This window comes from Pseudophryne corroboree, chromosome 2 (assembly GCF_028390025.1).
Source record: "Pseudophryne corroboree isolate aPseCor3 chromosome 2, aPseCor3.hap2, whole genome shotgun sequence".
NCBI classification, from domain to species: Eukaryota; Metazoa; Chordata; class Amphibia; order Anura; family Myobatrachidae; genus Pseudophryne; species Pseudophryne corroboree.
Window position 1 is genome coordinate 1,022,564,154 of NC_086445.1, and position 24,396 is coordinate 1,022,588,549.

The 24,396-nt window shown below is 49.0% G+C and overlaps 1 protein-coding gene across 1 annotated transcript in view; it reads right to left on the minus strand.

Moving 5' to 3' along the window:
- LOC135050314 (nectin-1-like) overlaps positions 1-24,396 on the minus strand; it is a 186,817-nt gene that overhangs the window by 80,508 nt on the left and 81,913 nt on the right. Inside the window, exon 5 of the mRNA XM_063956721.1 lies at positions 2,841-2,995. Within this exon, the coding sequence (XP_063812791.1) occupies positions 2,841-2,995 (155 nt within the window). The remainder of the gene's footprint in view (positions 1-2,840; positions 2,996-24,396) is intronic.

Genomic DNA, 24,396 nt, shown 5'->3' on the forward strand with positions numbered 1-24,396 from the left:
TTTTCCCCAACTTAATTCAGGGTATAGAGTCTAGCTCCACCCCCAGATGGCCCACAAAGCCACGCCCCCAGGCTATGATTGCCCAGCAACCTAGTAAGCCATAAAGCAGAGATGACCATTGGTGGGGGAAACCATTGATTGTTTACCTGTGAATTATTTTATACCATGGAGGTTAACAAATTGTACCATCTGTGGTAACCATCGATGGTTACCCACAATGGCCATCCCCAGTGTCGGACTGGGACATGAAGGGCCCACCGGGGGAATACAGTTATAGGGGCCCATACTTAGGGGTGTGGCCAGCCTCCACAGAGGCTTGAAATACACAATAGTTTAGTGCAGTGTAATGCAACATATCTACCATGTATATTACAAGTGCACAGTCTGGAACCTGATCCCTAGAGGAAGGAGTGGGCACTCAGGCAGTGGGGCCTACCGGTGGTTTCCCTGGTAGCCCTGAGGGCCAGTCCGACCCTGGCCATCCCTAGCTTACTGTTCCCAGTGGCTGCCTGTTACATGAGGGTAATTCATAAGGGACATACAGAGATCTGAGTGGTAGTAGACTGTGGGAGAGATGCCTCAAACCTCGGAGAGACATAAAGTACCAACAAGCTTCCAACAATCAGCTTCTGTCATGTTACAGGCTGTGTTTTAAAAAATGACTGAAGCTGATTGGTTAGTACAGGTTGAGTATCCCATATCCGGAATGCTCGGGACCAGGAGCATTCCGGATACGGAATTTTTCCGGATAACAGAATACCTGTTATGCGGACATGTCTGTGGGGTCCGGCGCGGGATCCGGTGTGCTGGCGAAGGGGTCCCGCGGGTCTGCGGCAGTCAGTGGCGAGCTCTGGGAGTCAGCAACGGTGAGGGAATGGCTGCAAAAGCCACTCCCCCACCTGTCTGTGATTGGCTGCAAACTCCAGTGACGTCATGACGCTGTCGTCACTACAGGACTGAAATATTCAGTTTTTCAGAATATTTCGGTAAACGGGTATCCGGATAACAGATACCCGACCTGTACTTTCTCTTTCTCCAAAGTTTGGTATGTCTTCCCCACTGTGTGGTAAATCGGCTCGCGGCTAGTGTAAACAAGAGCACCGGTGTTAGTGTTCTTCTAGGGACTTTCTTATATATTGCTGGGTCGCGTGTACTATGGAAGCTCAGGCTAGTACATGGGTGGCCGGTATACTGTGGAAACACTGACCGTATATGAATGGTGTAATTCTACACTGTGGGGGCGGAACATCAAAGCTTAGAGAGATAAAGTGGAAAGAGATAATACACCAACCAATCAGCTCCTGTCATTTTTCAAACACAGCCTGTAACATGGCAGCTAGGAGCTGATTGGCTGCTACTTTATCTCTCTCCAAGGTTTGACATATCTCTCCCAGGGAAAGCAGGGACAAGTATTTGGGGCCTGGCTTGTAAACCGTAGAGTACCAGATTGGTGTGGCACTAATATACTACAGGACTAGAATGGGAGGGCACCGGTACGGTGTGTGCTGGTGCTGCGGGTACACACTGATTTGTAGGGGTACTAGCTGGCAGGTGGGGAGGACACTAGTATAATGATGAGGGTGCAGACTGGTATGGGGCGTCAGTGGTGTAACAATGATGGTATACAGTAGGGTAGATGGTATAAGTGCACTGTGTCAGGATGGTGCTGGTCTGATGTTGGATACCAGCTGGGTAAATAGGGCACAACACAATTCCTCTACACAAAACTGCTGTCTGCAATGTACACCTCGTGCTTGTCACACACGGTAATGGCAGATAGTCTTATTGGAGACGTCACCTGTATTGAAACTTGAATTAACTGGAAACTTGAATTCAATCTTTGATGAAGTTTTATTTCTTCAGACGTCCAACATCAGTAATTAGATCACCGCAGTCATCACACACACTGGTTGGCGGAATGAGCGGAACAGCTTCCAGCTAACTTCTCCCTTCCACACAGATCTACCATCCATGGTGATGTGATAGGATAAGTCACCCGGCTAGCTACACAACTTAGGTTTTCCAGATCTGTAAAATGTACTTCTGCTAATCATGCCATGCCCCCCCCCCCTCCCATCTGTCTCAGACTCCCCAGATTCCCCCCAATGTTACTCTGTGTTACTCTCTATTTACTAACATTCTGTGGTCTTTCTATAGAACAGGATATGAAAGTGGGGTAACTAATGAACAAAGCGGGGGTCAGTTCTACGTCAATATGTAGCTGCAGCCCTACTTTTGGGAAATCCCCACTAAATCTGCCTGTATACTATACTTGCAATGTTGGACTAGCTGCAGAGAGGAGAGTCACTGGGAGGTCCTTCCAGCCAGGACTTACCGCACTTATCTCAAAGTTTTATCTATTGTTCTCCTGAGACTCCTACGTTTGCTGGGGGTAGTTGCACATAGTAATAGTGAGACTGAGGGGACACCAGGACTGTCGTTACTGCACGAATCCCTATCGGACAGCTGATGTTCCGTCAATAGATTGTAAGAATAATGCTTAGCAATGCGCTTGCCCACATAAGAGCGGCAGGTTGAATCCGGGGCTGGGTCTCTGACCCACGTTAAGGACATGTAACATTAAGGAAGAGGAAGGCTCTTTGCACCCCTCTAACCTGGAACCCCCCCAAATACACTCTTCCCACCACTTATATGTCATATAAATAGCTAAATCCACAAATACAAAACATCGGAGAGCACCTGGGACGCCTTCACCTTGGAGGTCACACTCTGCCCAGCTCCGCTCACTGTTGTGGAAGATAATCCTTATAGAGAACACAAATTGCACGGGGGGGGGGAATCGGAGGGGGGGTGTCATGGTGACAACAATGAGAACTTACCTCTGTACAGATAGACCGACCCTATATTTACGCCTATAATATTTGCTGCCTCACAGATGTACAATCCATTAACGTCTGCATCATCCGCCTCGGATAAATTCAAAGTCCCCGATTGAAAGTCTCTGATGCTGCCGGCCACTATGGATTCATTCCCCCTGAGAGACAAAGCAGGAACACATTATTCACAGCTCAATCAGAAGTGCATATTAAACGTACAAATGTAACATGACCACGTTTATAAAGCCACGTGTGCTCTGAAGGTCAGACTTATCTGCTTTGGATAATGGATAACTAAATATATGGGTGTAATTTGAATTTGCCCCCCCTTCCCTGGCTGTGAGGTCCGCTCCCTGCAGCAAGTGTACGGGCAGGCGGCGAACCGCCCGTACACACAACCAGACGCACCATTATATCAAGGCGGTAAGTCATTCACATACATATCGGGGCTACACACTCGCCGACGGCCTTGTGACATATAGCCCGTTCGCTCAAAGGGCAGATCAATCGCCCAGTGTGTACCCAGCATTAGAGGCTGCTAATACGGACATATAGCGATGCCCCGACGGGATCCAGTAACTAGGTCGACCACTATTGGTCGACAGTAACTAGGTCGACAGGGTCTCTAGGTCAACAGGTCAAAAGGTCGACATGAGTTTTTCACAATTGTTTTCTTTTTTTTTTTTTTTACCTTTTTCATACGTAACGATCCAAGCGGAATCCGATTGAGCGAAGCGAGGGGACACGGTGCACTAATTGGGGTTCCCGGTCACTGTACGGAGAAAATGACACAAAAAACCCCACAAAAAACTAATGTCGACCTTCTGACCTAGAGACCCTAGTTACCTAGTCGACCTTGCATACCACACCCTCCCCCATGCTCACAGGCAAGGAAGGTACCCATAACAGCTACAATGCAGCACCTCAACTCTTTATACACCGACGTCCTGACTGCTACATCTTATGGTGTAATTGGTCAGATAATAAGACGACCAAAACCAACCAGCTCATTATCAGACAGGTTGTTTTTTTGTCTGTACCGCATTTACATTAAGCCCCCCCAAACAGTGCAATCTCCTCTAATTTGGCAGCTAGTGTGCTCTCATATTGGACAGTAACCCTGCGCGCTGCTCTTGTGTCTGGTCGTCCACTTCGTAGATGTGTGGCCTGACATTCCGCTCTGCACATTCCACAGAGGTCACTTCTGCACATTTAATATATTGTGCCTAATTAAATCCCGCATTTTATTCCAGTCATAAACTACAGAGACAGAATTACAGGGAGACGTGTAAACCCTGTTCCTCCCTATAACACTAATGCTGGTTTACAGCAGTTTCAAGGTTTATTTTAGAATAATTACATACTGTAGGGCCCTTCCCATGGGAGTGCGGGAACTAAAGACTGCATTACCATAACCGGCGACAGCCACGTAACGTATGACCGGGCTGGAGCAGAATGGCTAAAGCTCATTTGTTACTCCAAGTGCCTGAATAGAATTTAATTCAAATTAACTCTAACACTCAATTTATTTAGTCACCGTGGACAACTTTGCGAGTCTCAATATTAAATTCCACCTATTTCAGTGTTGTACGGAACAAGTTTATGTGCACTAACCTCCCCACCACGTTATAAAGTACAAATTATACTGTATGGTGCAACCACTTTTCACGTCACAGCAGCGTTGGCCAATTACTTCTGGCTCCTGGTGAGACACATTCCTCGTGTAAAACCTCCCTGCCGACAGTCACCAAATCCCAGCCACCAAATTGCTGGAATAAAGGGGCTTATTCAGAGATGGCCGCAGATTTTGCTACAGCAGTAAAATCTGCGGCCATACTGCTCACATGCTGGGGCCCTGTCCAGCACAGAGCAAGACCGGACAGCACCGCCCTGCGATGCGATCGCATCAAATAAAGGTTGACCCCTGCCTACAGGGCATGGCTGCGTTGGCAGGGGCACCGCCGCCATGTTTCCTATCACAGCATCCGCAGGTGGCGCCATCGGCCGGCGCAAGATACACCTGCGTTTCCTGCAAGCTCACAATGCGTCCCCGGCCCCGGACACACGTCGCCTCTCAATCACCATGCAATTGCATTCTTCCAGGATGCGATTGCATGGTGAAGGGTGGCGCACTATAGCCACTGCGCATGCGCAGACCATCTGGATTTGACTGCAGGTCTGAATAAGTACCAAAGTCCATTACATTGTTCTCATAACTTAAACAGCCCCAGCCACATCTTCAAAGGGGGCACTCTCCACACTTTTTGGATAATGTTCCTTGTAGTCAAAACCACTTTGAACAGCTAGGAAAAGTACCCAAACCGCCATATAGATCCTTACTGTTACAGGGCGTAGAACCTAAACTGAGGGGGAAGCACCAAACTAACGCAATCTTTTTTTATTTTATAATGAACAGGCTCTACTATAATAATTGTATGGATGCGTAATTATACGGCGTCAATTTTCAATTCTATCTGTCCATAGCGATGAGGTCAGCTATCATATGTATCATTCCATGTTTGTTAGGTGGAAGTTATTCAAATAATCAAAGTGTTAGTGTATCGCTCAGGAACGATTACAATTTGGACACAAGTGGGTTACTTCTCAGTTACACCGCAGCCCCCCGCATCATTAATCACACAGGTGTTATCCCCCAGCAGATGCCGAGCAGACTCTGTGCCAGCCAAACGCAGCCCGAACGCCATGTAATGTAAATGTGTTCTACATGTTCACACAAGCAAGCCAATCACATCGCATTTCTCACATATCTGACAATGGGCCTTATTCAGGCTTGTTAGCAAACCAAAAAAGTTAGCAATTGGGCAAAACCATGTGCACTGCAGGTGGGGCAGATGTAACATGTGCAGAGAGAGTTAGATTTGGGTGGGGTGTGTTCAAACTGAAATCTAAATTGCAGGGTAGAAATTAAGCAGCCAGTATTTACCCTGCACAGAAACAATATAACCCACCCAAATCTTACTCTCTCTGCACATGTTACATCTGCCCTACCTGTAATGCAACATGGTTTTGCCCAATTGCTAACTTTTTTGGTTTGCTAACTCTGAATAATCCCCAATACGCCGTACAAACTCTATTCACGGAGCACTGGATAATCAGACATGCTTCATTCTACATAGCGGTCACCCATTACCAAACTTCCAGCGCACGGTTATACAGACGTGTTCCGTTAATGGTCTACCCCTCCGGAAATAGCCCCACTTGTCAGCGCAATTCCTGTTATTCTGTATATAGGAAGTTATTTGCAATATTTCTTCTTAATCTCTGATCTTTTTAATATTATAGATGAGCATTTAATAAGCTTACACATGTCCCTGTGTCACTGATAACTGTAAAAAGTTAGCGGGAGATGCCTGGCGTGAGTGAGCTGACCGGTCGCGTGCAACTCCGCCAGCGCAGGGCATCTTTCTTTGCCAAAAAAAAAATGGATCTTATTCGCATTGCGATGCAAGTAAGACACACAAACAGTCTCTGCGGCTGTATCTGCTTACCGAATGGTACGTTAGAAAACACTGTAACATAGCATTTCGTATGCAGATACAGCCGCAGTTGCACACAGAATATAGGCATACTACATATAATTTTAAATCACCATAAATTTCTTGTGCGTCCGATTTAAAACGTTTTACAAATAAGACATTTTAATGGAAAAAGACGTACGAAAAGACGCTTGGTGCTAAAGAGTCACACCACTGCATGGTGTGATAGAAGGGCTGTTTAACGTGCCAGGGCAAGATTATTGACAGTTTCTTATATAGCGCAGCAAATTCTGTTGCGCTTTACAACTGGACACAGCGATCAGACAAAACTGGGTAATAACAAACAGTCAGTGGTCGGAAGGCCCTGGTCGCAAGCTTACAATCTATGGCTAGATGTGAGTGGACTAGTCATGAGCGGGTTCGGTTCCTCGGAAACCGAACCCACCCGAACTTCACCCATTTTACACGGGTCCGAGGCATACTCGGATTCTCCCGTATGGCTCGGTTAATCCGAGCGCGCCCGAACGTCATCATCCCGCTGTCGGATTCTCGCGAGATTTGGATTCTATATAAGCAGCCGTGCGTCGCCGCCATTTTCACTTGTGCATTGGAAATGTTAGGGAGAGGACGTGGCTGGCGTCCTCTCCGTTTATTAAAAATATTTGTGCTTATTGCTTAATTGTGGGGACTGGGGAGCAGCTGTATTATATAGGAGGAGTACAGTGCAGAGTTTTGCTGACAGTGACCACCAGTATACGTTGTCTGCCTGAAAAACACTCCATATCTGTGCTCAGTGTGCTGCATATATCTGTGCTCACACTGCTTAATTGTGGGCACTGGGGACCACCAGTATATTATATAGGAGGAGTACAGTGCAGAGTTTTGCTGACCAGTGACCACAAGTATACGTTGTCTGCCTGAAAAACACTCCATATCTGTGCTCAGTGTGCTGCATATATCTGTGCTCACACTGCTTTATTGTGGGCACTGGGGACCACCAGTATATTATATAGGAGGAGTACAGTGCAGAGTTTTGCTGACCAGTGTCCACCAGTATACGTTGTCTGCCTGAAAAACACTCCATATCTGTGCTCAGTGTGCTGCATATATCTGTGCTCACACTGCTTAATTGTGGGCACTGGGGACCACCAGTATATTATATAGGAGGAGTACAGTGCAGAGTTCTGCTGACCAGTGACCACCAGTATACGGTCTGCCTGAAAAACACTCCATATCTGTGCTCAGTGTGCTGCATATATCTGTGCTCACACTGCTTTATTGTGGGCACTGGGGACCACCAGTATATTATATAGGAGGAGTACAGTGCAGAGTTTTGCTGACCAGTGACCACAAGTATACGTTGTCTGCCTGAAAAACACTCCATATCTGTGCTCAGTGTGCTGCATATATCTGTGCTCACACTGCTTTATTGTGGGCACTGGGGACCACCAGTATATTATATAGGAGGAGTACAGTGCAGAGTTTTGCTGACCAGTGACCACCAGTATACGTTGTCTGCCTGAAAAACACTCCATATCTGTGCTCAGTGTGCTGCATATATCTGTGCTCACACTGCTTAATTGTGGGCACTGGGGACCACCAGTATATTATATAGGAGGAGTACAGTGCAGAGTTCTGCTGACCAGTGACCACCAGTATACGGTCTGCCTGAAAAACACTCCATATCTGTGCTCAGTGTGCTGCATATATCTGTGCTCACACTGCTTAATTGTGGGCACTGGGGACCACCAGTATATTATATAGGAGGAGTACAGTGCAGAGTTTTGCTGACCAGTGACCACCAGTATACGTGGTCTGCCTGAAAAACACTCCATATCTGTGCTCAGTGTGCTGCATATATCTGTGCTCACACTGCTTTATTGTGGGCACTGGGGACCACCAGTATATTATATAGGAGGAGTACAGTGCAGAGTTTTGCTGACCAGTGACCACCAGTATACTTTGTCTGCCTGAAAAACACTCCATATCTGTGCTCAGTGTGCTGCATATATCTGTGCTCACACTGCTTTATTGTGGGCACTGGGGACCACCAGTATATTATATAGGAGGAGTACAGTGCAGAGTTTTGCTGACAGTGACCACCAGTATATATAGCAGTACGGTACGGAAGGCCACTGCTCTACCTACCTCTGTGTCGTCAAGTATACTATCCATCCATACCTGTGGTGCATTTCAGTTGTGCGCAGTATATATAGTAGTAGGCCATTGCTATTGATACTGGCATATAATTCCACAAATTAAAAAATGGAGAACAAAAATGTGGAGGTTAAAATAGGGAAAGATCAAGATCCACGTCCACCTCGTGCTGAAGCTGCTGCCACTAGTCATGGCCGAGACGATGAAATGCCATCAACGTCGTCTGCCAAGGCCGATGCCCAATGTCATAGTAGAGAGCATGTAAAATCCAAAAAACAAAAGTTCAGTAAAATGACCCAAAAATCAAAATTGAAAGCGTCTGATGAGAAGCGTAAACTTGCCAATATGCCATTTACGACACGGAGTGGCAAGGAACGGCTGAGGCCCTGGCATATGTTCATGGCTAGTGGTTCAGATTCACATGAGGATGGAAGCACTCATCCTCTCGCTAGAAAAATGAAAAGACTTAAGCTGGCAAAAGCACAGCAAAGAACTGTGCGTTCTTCTAAATCACAAATCCCCAAGGAGAGTCCAATTGTATCGGTTGCGATGCCTGACCTTCCCAACACTGGACGGGAAGAGCTTGCGCCTTCCACCATTTGCACGCCCCCTGCAAGTGCTGGAAGGAGCACCCGCAGTCCAGTTCCTGATAGTCAAATTGAAGATGTCACTGTTGAAGTACACCAGGATGAGGACATGGGTGTTGCTGGCGCTGGGGAGGAAATTGACAAAGAGGATTCTGTTGGTGAGGTGGTTTGTTTAAGTCAGGCACCCGGGGAGACACCTGTTGTCCGTGGGACGAATATGGCCATTGACATGCCTGGTCAAAATACAAAAAAAATCACCTCTTCGGTGTGGAATTATGTCAACACAAATGCGGACAACAGGTGTCAAGCCGTGTGTTGCCTTTGTCAAGCTGTAATAAGTAGGGGTAAGGACATTAACCACCTCGGAACATCCTACCTTATACGTCACCTGCAGCGCATTCATCATAAGTCAGTGACAAGTTCAAAAACTTTGGATGACAGCGAAAGCAGTCCACTGACCACTAAATCCCTTCCTCTTGTAACCAAGCTCCTGCAAACCACACCACCAACTCCCTCAGTGTCAATTTCCTCCTTACCAAGGAAAGCCAATAGTCCTGCAGGCCATGTCACTGGCAAGTCTGACGAGTCCACGCTTGCCTGGGATTCCTCCGATGCATCCTTGAGTGTAACGCCTACTGCTGCTGGCGCTGCTGTTGTTACTGCTGGGAGTCAATCGGCATCCCAGAGGGGAAGTCAGAAGACCACTTGTACTGCTTCCAGTAAGCAACTGACTGTCCAACAGTCCTTTGCGAGGAAGATGAAATATCACAGCAGTCATCCTGCTGCAAAGCGGATAACTCAGGTCTTGTCAGCCTGGGTGGTGAGAAACGTGGTTCCGGTATCCACCGTTAATTCAGAGGCAACTAGAGACTTGATTGAGATACTGTGTCCCCGGTACCAAATACCATCTAGGTTCCATTTCTCTAGGCAGGCGATACCGAAAATGTACACAGACCTCAGAAAAAGAGTCACCAGTGTCCTAAAAAATGCAGTTGTACCCAATGTCCACTTAACCACGGACATGTGGACAAGTGGAGCAGGGCAGACTCAGGACTATATGACTGTGACAGCCCACTGGGTAGATGTATTGCCTCCCGCAGCAAGAACAGCAGCGGCGGCACCAGTAGCAGCATCTCGCAAACGCCAACTCGTTCCTAGGCAGGCTACGCTTTGTATCATTGCTTTCCATAAGAGGCACACAGCTGACAACCTCTTACAGAAACTGAGGAACATCATCGCAGAATGGCTTACCCCAATTGGACTCTCCTGGGGATTTGTGACATCGGACAACGCCAGCAATATTGTGCGTACATTACATCTGGGAAAATTCCAGCACGTCCCATGTTTTGCACATACATTGAATTTGGTGGTGCAGAATTATTTAAAAAATGACAGGGGCGTGCAAGAGATACTGTCGGTGGCCCGAGGAATTGCGGGCCACTTTCGGCATTCAGCCACTGCGTGCCGAAGACTGGAGCACCACCAAACACTCCTGAACCTGCCCTGCCATCATCTGAAGCAAGAGGTGGTAACGAGGTTGAATTCAACCCTCTATATGCTTCAGAGGATGGAGGAGCAGCAAAAGGCCATTCAAGCCTATACATCTGCCCACGATATAGGCAAAGGAGGGGGAATGCACCTGACTCAAGCGCAGTGGAGAATGATTTCAACGTTGTGCAAGGTTCTGCAACCCTTTGAACTTGCCACACGTGAAGTCAGTTCAGACACTGCCAGCCTGAGTCAGGTCATTCATCTCATCAGGCTTATGCAGAAGAAGCTGGAGACATTGAAGGAGGAGCTAAAACAGAGCGATTCCGCTAGGCATGTGGGACTTGTGGATGGGCCCTTAATTCGCTTAACCAGGATTCACGGGTGGTCAATCTGTTGAAATCAGAGCACTACATTTTGGCCACTGTGCTCGATCCTAGATTTAAAACCTATGTTGTATCTCTCTTTCCGGCAGACACAAGTCTGCAGAGGTTCAAAGACCTGCTGGTGAGAAAATTGTCAAGTCAAGCGGAACGTGACCCGTCAACAGCTCCTTCTTCACATTCTCCCGCAACTGGGGGTGCGAGGAAAAGGCTAAGAATTCCGAGCCCACCCGCTGGCGGTGATGCAGGGCAGTCTGGAGCGAGTGCTGACATCTGGTCCGGACTGAAGGACCTGCCAACGATTACTGACATGTCGTCTACTGTCACTGCATATGATTCTGTCACCATTGAAAGAATGGTGGAGGATTATATGAGTGACCGCATCCAAGTAGGCACGTCAGACAGTCCGTACGTATACTGGCAGGAAAAAGAGGCAATTTGGAGGCCCTTGCAGAAACTGGCTTTATTTTACCTAAGTTGCCCACCCACCAGTGTGTACTCCGAAAGAGTGTTTAGTGCCGCCGCTCACCTTGTCAGCAATCGGCGTACGAGGTTACTTCCAGAAAATGTGGAGAAGATGATGTTCATCAAAATGAATTATAATCAATTCCTCCGTGGAGACATTCACCAGCAATTGCCTCCAGAAAGTACACAGGGATCTGAGATGGTGGATTCCAGTGGGGACGAATTAATAATCTTTGAGGAGGGGGATGTACACAGTGAAAGGGGTGAGGAATCGGAGGATGATGATGAGGTGGACATCTTGCCTCTGTAGAGCCAGTTTGTGCAAGGAGAGATTGATTGCTTCTTTTTTGGTGGGGGCCCAAACCAACCAGTCATTTCAGTCACAGTCGTGTGGCAGACCCTGTCGCTGAAATGATGGGTTCGTTAAAGTGTGCATGTCCTGTTTATACAACATAAGGGTGGGTGGGAGGGCCCAAGGACAATTCCATCTTGCACCTCTTTTTTCTTTCATTTTTCTTTGCATCATGTGCTGTTTGGGGACAATTTTTTTGAAGTGCCATCCTGCCTGACACTGCAGTGCCACTCCTAGATGGGCCAGGTGTTTGTGTCGGCCACTTGTGTCGCTTAGCTTAGTCACACAGCGACCTTGGTGCGCCTCTTTTTTTCTTTGCATCATGTGCTGTTTGGGGACTATTTTTTTGAAGTGCCATCCTGCCTGACACTGCAGTGCCACTCCTAGATGGGCCAGGTGTTTGTGTCGGCCACTTGTGTCGCTTAGCTTAGCCATCCAGCGACCTCGGTGCAAATTTTAGGACTAAAAATAATATTGTGAGGTGTGGGGTGTTCAGAATAGACTGGAAATTAGTGGAAATTATGGTTATTGAGGTTAATAATACTATGGGATCAAAATGACCCCCAAATTCTATGATTTAAGCTGTTTTTGAGGGTTTTTTGTAAAAAAACACCCGAATCCAAAACACACCCGAATCCGACAAAAAAATTTCGATGAGGTTTTGCCAAAACGCGTCCGAATCCAAAACATGGCCGTGGAACCGAATCCAAAACCAAAACCCGAAAAATTCCCGGTGCACATCACTAGAGTGGACACATCTGCAGTGCATAGATAATCCCAGCATGCCAACCAGACATAGGCAACAGGAAACGCACACAAGTCACGTGTGTTATATGCTGGGTAATTTCCTTCTTACATGCGTGTTTTTGTCATCTTTAATAAATGTGTCCATAATGTATCACATGAGGATTGTTCTTTTCTTGTCTTCTCAGTCTGGTGTTTCAGGAGGATTGGACGGGATACATACGTTTTGTCACCATTTATGCGGTCGACACTGAACATGTCAGCAGCGTGATGTCAATGGGACATTGCCGACAAAATAGTAATGTCATTTAAAGCATGTTAAGTGTGTTCTAATATGGCTTAAACAACATTACCACTGTGTCGGTATTGTCCGTCAGCATGGGTCACTGTCTGCAGCATAAAATCTCCTGTATAATAGCCCAGATCTGTGACTTTGTGACTCATTTGCTAACGCTGGGCGGAGTCACAACACTGGGCGGAGTTAGTCAAATGAGTCACAGATCTGGGCAAATCGATAGGAGACTAGGAGCAGAAGCAGATGGTATGGGCATGGCACAGGCAGGGCTGCATACCTCCCAGCTTTCTTCAGGCAGAAGGAGGGACACACGTGCAGCGAAAATGGGGCGTGACAAACGAAAAGGGGGCTTGGCTTCCCGTTTTCATCAGTGAGGGGTCATGCCCAGCGCAGTGTGAGCTGCTGGCATGCCCCCAGGGGCTGATTATGAGTCCGGGGGGCACAGGACACTTGAGACAGGGGAGCCCTATCTCATTGCTGTGCCTGCTGTGGGCTTGGGGGGTGGCCTAATCGCGGGACACAGGACCACGCCCCCTTATGCAAATTCCGTTGTTGTTTTTTTGTTTGTTTTTTATGGGATTTTGGCCTCCCAGCTAGGGGTAAATCCAGAGGGGGTGGTCGCTCCCCCCTACACACCCGCACAGGCAGAAGAAAGCAGGGAGGCTGCTGCCTCCCTGCAACACCACAGACCTGCCAACACGCAGCAGATTGTGTTGACTGTAGCACAATGCTGTTGCTGGCAGGACGGGGGAGCTTCAGAGCTGGGACAGAGCTACTCCAGCCGGGGGCCCCCCTAAAACTGTGGGGCCTGCGGTATGTACCCCCTGGGCCCCCCCCTTAATCCGGCTCTGCTGCTGGATCCCCCCCCTTAATCCGTACCCCCTGATGCCCCCTCTCCCTGTCTCCACTAAATAGATGCTGTGCATATGCGCACAGCGTCTATTCACCGCTGCTCTGCTAAGCAGAACAGCGAGTACAGGAGCTTCTCAACTGGCCCCCCCACCCACCGCTGGACACTGCGGCCCGCGGGTGGGACAGCGGGACAGACCCCAAAAAATGGGACAGTCCAGTGAAAATCGGGACAGTTGGGAGGTATGGGGGTGTGTGAGGGGGTATGCCGTACAGTCAGACGGGCACCGGCTCACTGTGTGCTTGACCCCCCACATCAGCATACTCAGCAGGGTCTCTCTGGCGCGGAGGAGCGTCACTTTCTGGCACACTCCACGCTTCTTAACTGTAGTTTTGTGGGGCACCTGCTGCTGTGCAGGTTCCGTACTGCTCTGTTATCTCCAGCCCCGGCAACCCCACCGCTAGCTGCAGCGCTGCCGCCCATAGTGAGGTGCGCCCAGCTCCTTCACACACTTTAGCTGGCGGCCAGTGCTGCAGAAGTCCGCGCTGCTTGCAGGCTCCGACCCCCTCCTCCCTCCAGCCGCAGCGTCTCCTGGGGGCTAACCAGTCACTCCCAGTCTCCCCTTACCACAGTGCCCGGCAGCCGCAAGGTCTGCGCCGCGTGCATGCTATGACCCCCTCCTCCCTCCAGCCGCAGCATCTCCTGGGGGCTAACCAGTCACTCCCAGTCTCCCCTTACCACAGTGCACGGCAGCCGCGCGAGGTCCGCGGTGTGTGACTGAGGAGTGGGGGGGAGGGATGCGGATGGGCAGAGGAAGCAGGACTCCAGCCTGAGAGAGTCAGCCATGCCAAGTCTCCACCAGCACCAGATCCCAACAGGTTGGAGTGGAACAGCAGCAGCCAGCAGCACTGACACATCTGTCTGTCACCACTGTTTTGTCCCTAATACCAATCTCTCCCGTGCCCTGTGTTCTGTCATGTCCCTGTCACCCCTGGCCTTGCCCTTTCACCCTTATCCTGGCCCTGTCACCCTTATCCTGGCCCTGTCACCCCTGTGCTTGCCCTGTCAACCCTATCCTGGCCCTGTCACCCCTGTCCTGGTCCTGCCGCCCCTACTCTGGCCCTGTCACCCCTATCCTGTCCCTGTCATTTCTGCCCTGGCCCAGTCGCCCCTGTCCTGGCCCCCGTCACCCCTGTCCTGACCCCGTCACCCCTGTTCTGACCCCGTCACCCCTGTTCTGACCCCGTCACCCCTGTCCTGGCCCCGTCACCCCTGTTCTGACCCTGTCACCCCTGTCCTGACCCTGTTACTGCATACACACCAACTACCTTTTTGGCAGGTACAGTACCCGCAGCGCCTCCAGACCCCTCCCCAATGCACCACGCCTCCGCACCTTCCCCTCCACCACATGCGGTACTCCACCCCTCCCCCACACGCTGTTCCTCCACACCCCCTACACCACCCACGGATCCCAATCCCTCGCCCCTCCACCACCCACAGCACCTCCAAACCCCCTCCACCATCCACCCCCCATACCTGCCCCCCCTCCACCCGCAGCATCTGCAGACACCCTCCTCCATCCGCGGTCCCCCCTCCCCCACCCACGGCACCGCCGCACCTGCCCCTCCACCACCTGCAGCGCCTCCAGAACCCCTACCCCACCCCCTGCACCTTCCCATCCCACAGCACCTCCGGAACCCTTCACCCATCCGCAACAGCCACATCCACACACCTGCCCCTCCCCCACCCGTGGCACCCCTGCCCCTCCCTCACCTGCAGTGCGTCCGGACCCCTCCCCCATCTGCAGCCCACACTCCTCTGCCCCTCCCCACCCGCAGCACCTCCCGACCCTTCCCCATCTGCCCCCCCCCCGCGCATCCGCCCCCGCCTACACCCGCAGCATCTACAGACACCCTCCCCCACCCGCAGTCCCCCCCACACCCGCTACATTCTGTACATCGTGCCCTGCAGGTGCTGTTCACGCCGTTGCAAAGGGCTGCGCCTCCTTCACCACCGCACGCCCTTTTATTGTGCAATATTTAACCACTAACAAAGGAATGTAGGTAATACTCCATATAATACAAATATTGAACCCCAGAAAGGCATGCAAGGGTTAAGGGGGCGTAGCCCCTTGCGACGGTGTGAAGAGCGCCCATAGGGCGCGATGAAGCACCTAGTGTTAATATAACGACGTCCCAATTGTATCAACATCTGTTTAGGAAGTGGAGAAGACCCCAGAAGTATAAAAACCCTATGATGAGCTTTGAATACACTTTATTTCATAAATGGCATCGCCCATTGGGGTGTTTGGAGGTTACCGTCACAATTTGGAATACTCCTAATTCAAGTTGGCGGTAGACAGCCTTAAGCGCTAAAACTTTAGAGACTGTTCTTTTTTATGGACCCTACAACGTGTAAGGATAGGATTGCAAAAGGACTGGGAACCACACCGCGCTGTGAAAGCAACATCCTTCTTTATTCCTGTATATAATTATTGGTAAACAATACCGATATTCATAGACCTCCCGGGGGTGTTAAAATTACATAAAAACACAACATTAATAACAATAACAACCAGCACATAAAATAGGTCATATATATAGAACATGACTGGCTTATAGCGAAGTGATCCGTTAATAGCGAAGATCATATTACTAGCTCAAATGTGTGGAATAATATATAGGACAATTATAATTACCGGGCAAGCTGTAAACTGGTAAGACTCTCACTTCAGGACAGTCTCACCGTACTTAATAAGAGCAGAATCGCTAAATCACTGTTAGCAAGCCGTTGTCCTGAGGTGAACAGCCCGAAGGACCTAATCCCTCTACTGTCCCGCCGGGATCAGTGATGTTAATGAGGGCATTGGGTGTTCAGGTAATCATTCCGACTGAGGTAGGTGCCAGGTGATAGTGCGCCGCAGATCTCTGTGTGCACTCAATAAATTGATATATACACTACGAAGCGCCATCTGGTTATTTGTTTGTTTTGTACATTTGTACGCACCAGCAGCCATTTTTTCCCTAGGTGGCTGCTGGTGTGTACTTTTAGGGTGAGCTCCAGTTTACACAAGCGCCTTCAAACCTATCTTTTTGTGTTCATAGAATTATTGGTACTTGTTTTTAGCCGCTTTGTGTTTTTATTGCGCAGTATTTATATGCAGCGGTCAATACCGCAGATGACTGTGGCTGTGACCAACCGCAGCATTGTGCTGTGACCAACCGCAGCATTGTAAATAGAGCCCCAAAGGGTTAAATGTTCTTGTACAGTATAGCCTCCAGCAATCACAATGTCTTGGATCTGGCACAGTCCCATGTTGTGTATATGTCCGAGGAGCCTGGCACTCCACTACAGGAATCTTACTAGATAAGCCTGTCTAAGCTTCATGACACCGTCCAGACAGTGTTAGTATCGTCAACGGAAATTAGGCTAGTAGTACGGAATTCAACAATTTATTTTAGATCCAAAATTAGACTAAAATGAAAACAGATCTGCTGATTAAATCTAAACTAAAACAAAGGAAGGAAAAAAAAGCAACTGAGAAACTAATTTGAAAATCCTTGTCACAATTAACACTGGAAGTAGGTTTCACATATTTAAAAATAAGATTTAACTCACCGGTAAATCTATTTCTCGTAGTCCGTAGTGGATGCTGGGGACTCCGTAAGGACCATGGGGAATAGACGGGCTCCGCAGGAGACTGGGCACTCTAAGAAAGATTTAGTACTACTGGTGTGCACTGGCTCCTCCCTCTATGCCCCTCCTCCAGACCTCAGTTAAGGAAACTGTGCCCGGAAGAGCTGACATTATAAGGAAAGGATTTTGGAATCCAGGGTAAAACTCATACCAGTCACACCAATCACACTGTATAACTTGTGATAAACTTACCCAGTCAACAGTATGAACAACAACAGAGCATCAACAATGGATGCCAACATAACATAACCCTTTATTAAGCAATAACTATATACACCTATTGCAGAAAATCCGCACTTGGGACGGGCGCTCAGCATCCACTACGGACTACGAGAAATAGATTTACCGGTGAGTAAATTCTTATTTTCTCTGACGTCCTAGTGGATGCTGGGACTCCGTAAGGACCATGGGGATTATACCAAAGCTCCCAAACGGGCGGGAGAGTGCGGATGACTCTGCAGCACCGAATGGGCAAACACAAGGTCCTCCTCAGCCAGGGTATCAAACTTGAAGACAAAAAGTTATATAGATGGCGCTTTAGTTCAAAGGTGCCGCAACCCACCAGCTGGGATGGTCAAATATCCCAAAAGTCACAGTTCTATACAAAACAAATTTTGCTGTGGTGCGCTCCCTGGGTCACTGGGGTGATATTGGCTCTTTAAGAGGATGTCGTTTGTCTCTGTTGGAAAGCTTCTCTATTCGGGATCAATTCCTACTCCTCTTTGTATGGATATCCAAAAAATGAAAGAGAGAACAGTATATTGTGAAATATAGTCAGGCTAAATTACGTTCACATCAGTTATTTGATCCAATCTAATATGTTCCAAAAATTATAAAGAAATTGGAATCCACCCTGATTAGGCAGAACCACGTACCAGATTCCGTGGGGTGTCAATAGTGCCCACCCAAATGCGCCTGTGGGATTACTTCCACTCCTTCCTGGTAGATATCCTCCAAACTGTTTCACCACTCCATTGGGGATTAAAGACCCAAAAGTAGGAAGAGAATAGCAGTATATAGTGAAGTACTATTTATTCTGATGTGCAAAAAATATCTTTTTATTAAAGTGCAACAGAAGGTTATGTTTTAAAAGTTAAAGTGCAAATGTGTACAAATAAATAAAGATAAAATCCACCACAGATTAGTGGACCCACATACCAGAGTTTGTGGGGTGTACCAAGTGTCCACCCAAAAACGTCAGAAATATTGCTCCCGGGAATTGCAGCAACAATCAACGAGTCCCCTCTGGATGATGTGGGTACCTCTAACCAGTCACCTAAGCGGTGACTGGTTGGAGGTACCCACATCATCCAGAGGGGACTCGTTGATTGTTGCTGCAATTCCCGGGAGCAATATTTCTGACGTTTTTGGGTGGACACTTGGTACACCCCACAAACTCTGGTATGTGGGTCCACTAATCTGTGGTGGATTTTATCTTTATTTATTTGTACACATTTGCACTTTGACTTTTAAAACATAACCTTCTGTTGCACTTTAATAAAAAGATATTTTTTGCACATCAGAATAAATAGTACTTCACTATATACTGCTATTCTCTTCCTACTTTTGGGTCTTTAATCCCCAATGGAGTGGTGAAACAGTTTGGAGGATATCTACCAGGAAGGAGTGGAAGTAATCCCACAGGCGCATTTGGGTGGGCACTATTGACACCCCACGGAATCTGGTACGTGGTTCTGCCTAATCAGGGTGGATTCCAATTTCTTTATAATTTTTGGAACATATTAGATTGGATCAAATAACTGATGTGAACGTAATTTAGCCTGAGTATACTTCACTATATACTGTTCTCTCTTTCATTTTTTGGATATCCATACAAAGAGGAGTAGGAATTGATCCCGAATAGAGAAGCTTTCCAACAGAGACAAACGACATCCTCTTAAAGAGCCAATATCACCCCAGTGACCCAGGGAGCGCACCACAGCAAAATTTGTTTTTTATAGAACAGTGTATCAAACTTGTAGAACTTAGCAAATGTGTTTGAACCCGACCAAGTAGCTGCTCGGCAAAGCTGTAATGCCGAGACCGCTCGGGCAGCCGCCCAAGAAGAGCCCACCTTCCTTGTGGAATGGGCTTTCACAGATTTTGGATGCGGCAATCCAGCTGCAGAATGAGCCTGCTGAATCGTGTTACAGATCCAGCGAGCAATTGTTTGCTTTGAAGCAGGAGCACCCAGCTTGTTGGGGGCATACAGGATAAACAGCTAGTCAGTTTTCCTGACTCCAGCCGTCCTGGCTACATAGATCTTCAAAGCCCTGACTACATCAAGCAACTTGGAATCCTCCAAGTCACGAGTAGCCGCAGGCACCACAATAGGTCGGTTCAAATGAAAAGATGACACCACCTTCGGCAGAAATTGCGGACGGGTCCGTAATTCTGCCCTGTCCATATGGAAAACCAGATATGGGCTTTTGCATGACAAAGCCGCCAATTCTGACACACGCCTAGCCGAAGCTAAGGCCAATAGCATGACCACTTTCAACGTGAGATACTTCAGCTCCACGGTCTTAAGTGGCTCAAACCAGTGGGATTTCAGGAAACCCAACACCACGTTGAGATCCCAAGGTGCCACTGGTGGCACAAAAGGGGGCTGAATATGCAGCACTCCCTTAACAAACGTCTGAACTTCAGGAAGAGAAGCCAGTTCCTTTTGAAAGAAAATGGATAGGGCCGAAATCTGGACCTTTATGGACCCCAACTTCAAGCCCATAGTCACTCCAGACTGTAGGAAGTGTAGGAACCGGCCCAGCTGGAAGTCCTCTGTAGGGGCCTTCCTGGCCTCACACCAGGCAACATATTTTCGCAATATACGGTGATAGTGTTTTGCTGTCACATCCTTCCTAGCCTTTATCAGCGTAGGAATAACTTCCTCCGGAATGCCTTTTTCCGCTAGGATCCTGCGTTCAACCGCCATGCCGTCAAACGCAACCGCGGTAAGTCTTGGAACAGACAGGGCCCCTGTTGCAACAGGTCCTGTCTGAGAGGCAGAGGCCACGGGTCCTCTGTGAGTATTTCTTGCAGTTCCGGGTACCAAGTCCTTCTTGGCCAATCCGGAACAATGAGTATTGTTCTCACTCCTCTTCTTCTTACGATTCTCAGTACCTTGGGTATGAGAGGAAGAGGAGGAAACACATAGACCGACTGGAACACCCACAGTGTTACCAGTGCGTCCACAGCTATCGCCTGAGGGTCTCTTGACCTGGCGCAATACCTTTGTAGTTTTTTGTTGAGATGGGACGCCATCATGTCTACCTGTGGCAGTTCCCATCGATTTGTAATCCGAGTGAAGACTTCGTGATGAAGTCCCCACTCTCCCGGGTGGAGGTCGTGTCTGCTGAGGAAGTCTGCTTCCCAGTTGTCCACTCCCGGAATGAACACTGCTGACAGTGCTTGTACGTGATTCTCCGCCCACCGAAGAATCCTGGTGGCTTCCGCCATCGCCACTCTGCTTCTTGTGCCGCCCTGGCGGTTTACATGAGCCACTGCGGAGATGTTGTCTGACTGAATCAGCACCGGTTGGTTGCGAAGCAGAGGCTCCGCTTGACTCAGGCCGTTGTATATGGCCCTTAGTTCCAGGATATTTATGTGCAGACAAGCCTCCTGACTTGACCACAACCCTTGGAAGTTTCTTCCCTGAGTGACTGCCCCCCATCCTCGGAGGCTCGCATCCGTGGTCACCAGGACCCAGTCCTGTATGCCGAACCTGCGGCCCTCGAGAAGGTGAGCACTCTGCAGCCACCACATAAGAGACACCCTGGCCCTGGGGGACAGGGTGATCAGCCGATGCATCTGAAGATGCGATCCGGACCACTTGTCCAACAGATCCCATTGAAAGATCCTCGCATGGAACCTGCCGAAGGGAATGGCTTCGTATGATGCCACCATCTTTCCCAGGACTCGTGTGCAGCGATGCACCGACACCTGTTTTGGTTTCAAGAGGTCTCTGACTAGAGTCACGAGCTCTTGAGCCATCTCTGCCGGGAGAAACACCTTCTTCTGGTCCGTGTCCAGAATCATGCCCAGAAAGGGCAGACGCGTTGTAGGAATCAGCTGCGACTTTGGGATATTCAGAATCCAGCCGTGCTGTTGCAACACTGCCTGAGAGTGTGCTACGCTGATCAGCAACTGCTCTCTGGACCTCGCCTTTATGAGGAGATCGTCCAACTATGGGATAATTGTGACTCCTTGCTTTCGAAGGAGCACCATCATTTCCGCCATAACCTTGGTAAATATTCTCGGTGCCGTGGAGAGCCCAAACGGCAACGTCTGGAATTGGTAATGACAGTCCTGTACCACAAATCTGAGGTACTCCTGATGAGGTGGATAAATGGGGACATGCAAGTAAGCATCCTTGATGTCCAGAGACACCATAAAATCCCCCTCTTCCAGGCTTGCAATGACCGCTCCGAGCGATTCCATTTTGAACTTGAATCTTTTCAGATAAATGTTCAGGGACTTTAAATTCAATATGGGTCTGACCGAACCGTCCGGTTTCGGTACCACAAACATTGTGGAATTGTATCCCCTTCCCTGTTGAAGAAGGGGAACCTTTACCACCACCTGCTGGAGATATAGCTTGTGAATTGCCGCTAACACTACTTCCTTTTCTATGGGGGAAGCTGGCAGGGCCGATTTGAGGTAACGGTGAGGGGGCATCACTTCGAATTCCAGCTTGTATCCCTGAGACACAATCTGTATAGCCCAGGGATCCACCTGTGAGCGAACCCACTGGTGGCTGAAATTTCGGAGACGCGCCCCCACCGCTCCTGGCTCCACCTGTGGAGCCCCAGCGTCATGCGGTGGATTTAGTGGAAGCCGGGGAGGACTTCTGTTCCTGGGAACTAGCTGTATGGTGCAGCTTTTTTCCTCTACCCCTGCCTCTGGCAAGAAAGGACGCACCTCTGACCTTCTTGCTTCTTTGTGAGCGAAAGGACTGCATTTGGTAATACGGTGCTTTCTTAGGTTGTGAGGGAATATATGGCAAAAAGTTTGACTTCCCAGCCGTAGCTGTGGAAACCAGGTCCGAGAGGCCGTCCCCAAACAATTCCTCACCCTTGTAAGGTAACACCTCCATGTGCTTCTTGGAGTCGGCATCAACTGTCCACTGCCGAGTCCACAGGACCCTTCTGGCAGAAATTGACATTGCATTAATTCTAGAACCCAGTAGGCAAATGTCCCTCTGGGCATCCCTCATATATAGGACAGTGTCTTGTATATGCCCCCAGGGTCAGCAAAATGGTATCCTTGTCTAAGGTATCCATTTCCTCAGACAGATTATCTGTCCATGCTGCTACAGCACTACACATCCAAGCCGACGCAATTGCCGGCCTCAGTAGAGTACCTGAATGTGTATAAACAGATTTCAGGATACTTTCCTGCTTTCTATCTGCAGGATCCTTTAGGGCGGCCGTATCCTGTGACGGCAGGGCCACCTTCTTAGATAAGCGTGTGAGAGCTTTATCTACCCTAGGGGAGGATTCCCAGCGCATCCTGTCCGTTGGCGGGAAGGGGTACGCCATAAGTAACCTTTTGGAAATCAGCACTTTCTTATCGGGGGAATCCCACGCTCTTTCACATAATTCATTTAACTCATGTGAAGGGGGAAAAGTCACCTCTTGCTTTTTCTCCCCAAACATATAAACCCTCTTGTCAGGGACAGGGTTTACCTCTGAAATGTGCAAAACATCCTTCATTGCTATAATCATGTAGCGGATGGCTTTAGCCATTTTAGGCTGCAATTTTGCATCATCGTCATTGACACTGGAGTCAGAATCCGTGTCGATAACGGTGTGAACAATTTTGGATAGTGGGCGCTTTTGAGACCCTGAGGACCTCTCTGTAGGATCAGGCATGGGTTGAGACCCTGACTGTCCCAAGGTATCAGCTTTATCCAACCTTTTATGTAAGGAGTTTACATTATCATTTAACACCTTCCACATATCCATCCAATCAGGTGTCGGCACCGTCGGTGGCGACACGTCATTCATCTGCACTTGCTCTGCCTCCACATAGCCCTCTTCGTCAAACATGTCGACACACGCGTACCGACACCACACACACAGGGGATGCTCTAAATGAGGACAGGACCCCCACAAGGCCTTTTGGAGAGACAGAGAGAGAGTATGCCAGCACACACCCCAGCGCTATATGACCCAGGAATCACACAGTAACTTAGTGTTTACCCAGTCGCTGCTGTATATATGATTAATGCGCTAAATGTATGTGCCCCCCCCCCTCTCTTTTTACCCTCTTACTACCGTGAATCTGCAGGGGAGAGCCTGGGGAGCTTCCTCTCAGCGGAGCTGTGGAGAGAAAATGGCGCTGGTGAGTGCTGAGGAAGAAGGCCCCGCCCCCTCAGCGGCGGGCTTCTGTCCCGTGATTTTGTGTAAAAATAATGGCGGGGGCTCATGCATATAACAGTGTCCAACTGTATATATGCTGCTTTTGCCAGGAGGTACTTAATTGCTGCCCAGGGCGCCCCCCCCCTGCGCCCTGCACCCTACAGTGACCGGAGTGTGTGGGCGTAATGGCGCACAGCTGCAGTGCTGTGCGCTACCTCATATGAAGACAGGAGTGTTCTGCCGCCGATTTTGTAGTCTTCTTGCTTCAACCCGCCGGCTTCTGACTTCTGGCTCTGCGAGGGGGACGGCGGCGCGGCTCCGGGAACGGACGACAAGGTCAGGTCCTGTGTTCGATCCCTCTGGAGCTAATGGTGTCCAGTAGCCTAAGAAGCGCAACCTAGCCGCAGTTAGTAGGTTTGCTTCTCTCCCCTCAGTCCCACGTAGCAGAGAGTCTGTTGCCAGCAGAAGCTCTCTGAAAATAAAAAAACCTAACTAAAATACTTTCTTATTAGCAAGCTCAGGAGAGCTCACTAAAATGCACCCAGCTCCTTCCGGGCACAGATTCTAACTGAGGTCTGGAGGAGGGGCATAGAGGGAGGAGCCAGTGCACACCAGTAGTACTAATTCTTTCTTAGAGTGCCCAGTCTCCTGCGGAGCCCGTCTATTCCCCATGGTCCTTACGGAGT